General features: G+C 36.3%; 1 protein-coding gene across 1 annotated transcript; it reads right to left on the reverse strand.

Moving 5' to 3' along the window:
- Positions 1 to 170: 170 nt before the first annotated feature.
- On the reverse strand, positions 171 to 6,280 carry LOC137744227 (cationic amino acid transporter 2, vacuolar). The gene is made up of 14 exons (XM_068484087.2): positions 5,611 to 6,280; positions 4,502 to 4,703; positions 4,238 to 4,322; positions 3,947 to 4,087; positions 3,697 to 3,815; positions 3,515 to 3,611; positions 3,237 to 3,409; positions 3,093 to 3,159; positions 2,781 to 2,939; positions 2,124 to 2,379; positions 1,670 to 1,778; positions 1,319 to 1,431; positions 899 to 974; positions 171 to 582 (listed from the first exon to the last, which is right to left on the reverse strand). The coding sequence occupies exons 1-14, from the start codon at positions 5,786 to 5,788 to the stop codon at positions 426 to 428; spliced, it is 1,932 nt and encodes a 643-aa protein (XP_068340188.2). The 5' UTR covers positions 5,789 to 6,280; the 3' UTR covers positions 171 to 425.
- Between the last annotated feature and the right edge of the window lie 247 nt (positions 6,281 to 6,527).

A 6,527-nucleotide genomic window follows, 5' to 3' on the forward strand; every position in this document is an offset into this window, starting at 1 on the left:
ATGTGTGCGGTAAACGTCGAGCCTTCTAAGCCACAGTGGTTGTAGCACCATGTCATGTGAAATACGTCTCTGCGATTTCTGGTACTCTCTTTCGGTTGGGTTGAATTTGTATCGAAAACTTGCTCGAATCGAGAACAGAGAGAAGAGGTAATGTATTCGAGCCTCTGTCCTAAGGAAGGAGAGTGGAAACTTTCATTATTGCACATTATTTACATTGCACGAACACGTCCAGCATCAAGAAGACAATAAGCTATCATACAATGGACTGATTTCAGTCCTTGCTATAACAAGATTACCAACAATACATAATCGGAGTCAAAAGCACGCAGTAGGACACTTCACGATCGCCAGATGACATAGTACACGATATAATGAACCAAGTTCGTTCTTGCATTTCCTGTACAAGTTGCATTTCCTGTACAAACTTATGCTACATAAGTTTCTGAGCTCCGAAAGATCTCATCAGCGTGAGCTACTGGCACGTAAACTGCATCCTCCAATGAGCTGTGTGATCGGCCATAAAATACGTAAACCACCACTCCTATTAGCAGCCATACAGCAACACGCGCCCAGGTGTCCGCTCTGAAAACAAAACAATATACCAACAATTTTAAAGGAAAGAATATTTACAGACGACGGATTAGCCACAGTGCATTCAGCAGAAATCAATTCTGATAATATTGAAAGTGCTTTCCCGGTGCACACACAATACGAATTATCTCAATTCTGATAATCTTATGCGACCAGAGTACAAGAACCATTTCTGGTATGTAGGATTTCCCTTTGATACAAAAAGTACAAAAATAATTTTTTTTTTTAAATGTGAAAAGCTATGAGAAGCGAAAAGGACAACGTAATTAACACTAAAATGGAACGGACTATTTAATTGGATAGTTACCCAAGATTTATCAGTAGGTAGACGTTGATGAGAATACAGATGATAGGTAGCAATGGGACAAATGGGCATAAGAAACCTGAAAGGAAACCAATAAATCATTGTTATTAAATAGTCAAACAGTACTTTCCTCAATGAACAATAACCTAACCATTTAATCCAACGCAACTAAACACGAGATGAAGATATTGTTGAACGTTTTAATTATTAGCTCGCTAAGCCTACAGTAACCAAATTAGAGAACCAGCCTCATGAGCTACTCTTTCGAGGAAAAGCTGACCACATCGACTACAGCTGATATCTATACGTATGTGTTTGTGTGTACTAGTAATATACACTTTACAAGTTCACTATTTACAGCTTGCGGACAAGGTTGCATCCCCTGAAGCCTTTTCAGTGATATTTGTAAAATAGTGAGCATACCTCCTGTGTGCCCAAAGGTGTGTCGTGCATCATCTTGATCAATACATGTGAGTACAATCAGACCTAACAAAAGAAGAATACCGCCACCTCCACAAAATGTATAGCGAAGAAAGCTGAAATTAAAACCAAGAATATTTTTGTTGAATTAATGAATAGAGAATTAAACTATATACCAAGAGAAGGTAAAACATAAAGCATATTGACATAAATAAAAAAATCATAACCAAAACCATAAATCTTGGCATATCAATTTTAGAATCTAGAATTTGTTTTTGCGGATAAAAATGAATCAAATGCAGCCAGAAAAAAATATCATTCTCAGAATTAAGTCTAGGACTGAAATTCACCCACCTGGGAATGGCCAAATCTGAAGCTGAATATGTCAGGAGAAGCACGCCAACACATGTGAACATTATGGTCCAGCCAGCAATTTTACGCCTTTTAGCTTCACTTAGTGTGTCTGTAATAATTAACACAGCAAATACATATTTCAGAATCAGCCACATAACAGAAAAGTAGAGCAGAAACTATTCAGAATATAAGGTTGTTTCTGACACAAATATAAAGACACATATATCCCATTGTCATACATACTTTATAGACATGCATAGATACAAGGAAATATTCTCTTGCCCGACTGAGAATGTAGACTATTTATAAGGTTGTTTCTCGATTATGGCAACATAACTACGATAATAGGACATTTAGGTGTATGTGTGTGTGCTCGTGTGGTTCTGTATGACCCTTCTACTGTTGCAGTAGCTATATATAATGAAGTGAGAATACAAGACTATAAGGAACTTACAGTTAATAAGAGGCAGTTGCTTTTTTATCAGAGGAAGTTCAACCGTGATATTCACTTCCTCGAGTAGAGGTTTGGTAACACTAGTCTTAGGATCTTCAACATTGATCTCTTGAGAATTCCTTCCATGTCGTAACCACACTGAATCTATTGACTCCCGAAGAGATGAAGGCATAGGCAACTCATCTGGCGGAACATATCTGACTATCAGTACAGATATTGCTACCATAGTGAATGCAACAAGTGTACCCACACTAACCTGCACAACATAGGTACTATCTAAGTCAGTCTCCACATTTACATTCACTATCACAGAAAAAGGTCGATGTCAACTTAAATAAGGGTTAAACACATGGATTTCCATCTTAAGTTGAATTCCTTGAGTCATTATCATGAACCACAAAATAAAATCCTCAACGGTATCAGAATTTGTTAGAGGATATAAATATTATCAAGGATCAATTATTGTGAAAATAAAAGAAAAAACTTCAAGGCTAGTTCACATGCAGTGGGAATCCCCCTTATAAAGCGAATGTCTGGTAAACCACAATTATAGCATTACAGTAAGAATACTCGCATGTCCTTTAGCATAACAAAGAGTAAATAAGTTATACAACTTATCAACAACAAAGCCAGACCTTTCCGTGAAGGTCAACTTACCATTCCTGCCAACTGTGAAACATCCATGAAGAAGGCCAAGACTGCACAACAAATCCCAGTTGCTATTGTACTCTTGACAGGAACCTGAGTTTTTTTACTAATATCTGCAAAAAATGGTGGCAGCAATCCATCTCTAGACATGGCCATCAGGATTCGTGGCTAAGAAACACAAGAAAATATCTTAATCAGTGTTACAGTACAGGTGTGTGGGGGATTCATGGACAATAAACAAGCTGACACAGCCTGAGACAATACACGATGCATCTCGAAAAGTAGGAGATAAATGGAATATTAAAAAAGATCAAATAATACCTGAGGAAGAATAGAGCCCATCAATGTTGAGCAGAGAGCAGTAACAGCTCCAACAGTTATCACATACCTTCAAAACATAAGCAGGAAATTTAACTTAGTTGCCCAAAGACGAAAAGGCAATCCCCACAATATTTATTCACTTACGCTGCCCATTGCATCCCATGACTAGCAAATGCACTGGAAATTGGTGTATCAGGATCCATTGCATAATAAGGCACTAAACCAACTATGACCATCGAAACCAACATGTACAACGCACAGCAAATAGATAGTGCAGCACCAATACCAAGTGGCAAATCTCGTTGAGGATTCTTCACCTTTTGAAAAACATGAAGGCATAATTCAGATTCTACACAAGTTAAAACATTTCCACAAAACTTATAAGATTGATATTTCGGATGACATAACAAGAACCTGTTTACCTCTTCAGCAGTGCTGGCAACTGAATCAAAACCAATGTATGCAAAGAAGACAGTTGCAGACCCAGCAAGCATACCATTCACCCCAAAAGGAAAGTACCTTTTACATGAATAAATTGGAAGGAAACTCAAAATTTATTTTTGAAAACTACATGAGTTGATATAGGAATAGGGATGAAAAATACCCAGTAGGAAGTTCATATCCAGTCCAGCCAGACTTGAAACCCAAATAAGTACCAGCTACTACAACAAATATCATTGCACATACATTCGCTATTGTCACAATGCCTTGTGCTACTGTACTCTGCATAAATGGAGTGTTCCATTAAAGAAAAAAAAAGAGAGAATATTAATGAAACAGAAGAAATAATTACGTTTGCCAAGTTTAAGGATTGATCTGATACACAAAAGAAAACAAACAAGATATATGCATACCTCCTTGATTCCCACACACAAGAGCCCTGTAACAATAAATACTAGAATTGCTGCACATGGGTCAACCACAAGACCAAGTGCAGGAATATGCTGCCGGGCTATAATAGCAGGCAGACTGTCCTCTCCTCCAAAAAGCAATGCCTTCAGAAAGAAAAACAAACCCATTTAAGGATAGATGTCCCAACTTCTCTTAAGAGATTGTCAGAGTATGCAGGAAGATCTTTTTTTATTTGAGCGGACATTATAATCTTTCTTGCAGAATACATAAGTAGATATTTTTAAAAACTGTACCAAATTAGGTGATATGCCCCGAGCAACAGCTGAGCCACCGATTGTATATTCTAGAATCAAAGCCCAACCAACTAACCAAGCGACACTGCAAACAATGATAGTTTTAATATCACTAACTGACGTACAAGAAAATTTTCAATGTAATTAGTTTGGTACAACTGTGCAAGCATGTATTGTTGAATAAGCATGATAACGTAACTCTCCCTTTTCTTTTCCAATTGCTATGCTCAACACTTTAATGACAAAGAAGGAATGAGAAATTACCCTTCTCCAATGCATATATATGTATAGTGATAGGCACTCCCTGCAGAAGGGCACCGACTTGCAAGTTCAGCATAACAAAATGCAGAAAGGGCTGCCGCAATTCCAGCTATTAGAAAGGAAATTGCTAGTGCTGGTCCAGAATGCTCTCTAGCAACTGTTCCAACAAGAATATAGACTCCTGCTCCAATCGTTGAGCCAACCCCTAATCAAAGTGCATGATAACCTACGGTTAATTATATGAGAAAGACAAAATAATTCATGATAAAAAAAAAAACAGAAGTAGCCTGTTTCATTATTTCAGTACCGAAATGTGCTGTATGTAGAAAATAAGAAACCATCAGGTAGAAACTAGTAAGAATATTAATCGACAATATTATTATGCAAAGGGTTAGTAGTAAGTAATTCTTCAATAACGGGTGCACAGCTACAAGGAGAATCTTCATACCATAAACCTGAAATTTAAAGTGAGGCACCGAACACACGAAGATAAAATCTCAACAGATTATATGACTGATTAGAAATGCTTATGAATTGGCTAAATGTGTATTCTAACAACCAAAAGCGTTTTTTACTATAATTGATAAAAATTAAAATTAAAAAATTAAAAGCTCTTCTAGGTCCTAAAAGTGCTTTATGAAGCAGTTCATGTTGGGCTCACAAGTGCTTTTAAACGACTAAAAGCGCTTTTAAATAAAATGATTTTGGAACCAAACCTTAGTTAAAATGCAAATTAATTTTGGAAAACACTTGAACTGCTTCTAGCAAGAAGCACATAAAGCACTTCTAGGTCCTAAAACTGCTTTTCCATGAAGCACTTGTATTTTTAATAAAAATTTCTACAAGTTCATATGAAATAATACTTCTAGCAGAGGCAATTAAGACCAGAAGTATTTCCTACAAAAGCAATCTCAAACATGCCCTATGTAGATAAAAAGTCATAAAGTTGAGACGAAAATATATAACTGCAAGATGAAAATTCAGACAAAATTACATGAATATAGCAGACAACCAAATATTCCATCAGCATCATCATCTTATCTAAAATTACAAACCAGATATCAAAATATATGATTGAAAAAAATAAGAGGGGAAAAGCAACAAGCTTTTACCAATTGCAACAAGATGGGGAACAGTCAACTCCTTGGCCAATTGATGAACCCCTGACTTCACATGAACAGAATCCACCTGTTTCCGCCTTATCAAACTATGCCGGCCGCCCCATGAACCGCCGTTTCTTCCACTTCCTCCGCCGCCCCCTTCCCCTTTTGAATCAATCAATAAACCCATCAAACAAACACCACAAAAAACCCAATTTCCTCCCAGAAAGCTCCAAACTTTGATCCTCCCACACTGATTTTTCTAATTTTCCTTGTCCAAACCAAAGATTACGAGCTGGGTTTTTCTGTTTCGATTGGTATTTCGATCCTAAAGGGCTAATTCTACAGTTTAATCTGAAATTTGAGAAAAAAATTGAAAATTTATGTACAGTAAAATTCAACCTGCCAGCACACTCCCGGATGCATAATATATAATACAGATTTCTGAAAGCCTTGCACCGAAAGGGAAGCTGGCAGATTAAGGAAAGAAAGGGAGGATTTCTTCCCTTTTTATTTCTCTCTGGGTGTGTTGGTCTGTTTGTCGATGATATCACAAAAGTTGCTGTTTTTTTCTAATTTTATATTTCTTTTTTTGGTTACCATAGGGGATTGAATCGGTCCAAATAAACAGGAATTTGGGTATTCATTCATTCTTGGTTCTACAATCCTATTGGATATGAAAAAAAAAAAGGTGGATTAATGTGTGCAGGGGACACGTATTCTATTTGGAGAGCGATTTTTATTTTTCTTTGAGGATTTATTAGGAAAAATTACACGTAAAATATACTTTTAATACTTAATTTCTACTAATTAATAAAACATTATTTTTCAATCAAAATTCTATGAAATTATTAGTTTAACATTCTAATTAAAGCAGAACATGAATAAGAAATATGAAACAGAAATGTAATTTCACACATCTAAATTTT

The sequence above is a fragment of the Pyrus communis genome, chromosome 12 (genome assembly GCF_041283825.1).
Source record: "Pyrus communis isolate YQ-2024b chromosome 12, ASM4128382v1, whole genome shotgun sequence".
Lineage (NCBI taxonomy): Eukaryota > Viridiplantae > Streptophyta > Magnoliopsida > Rosales > Rosaceae > Pyrus > Pyrus communis.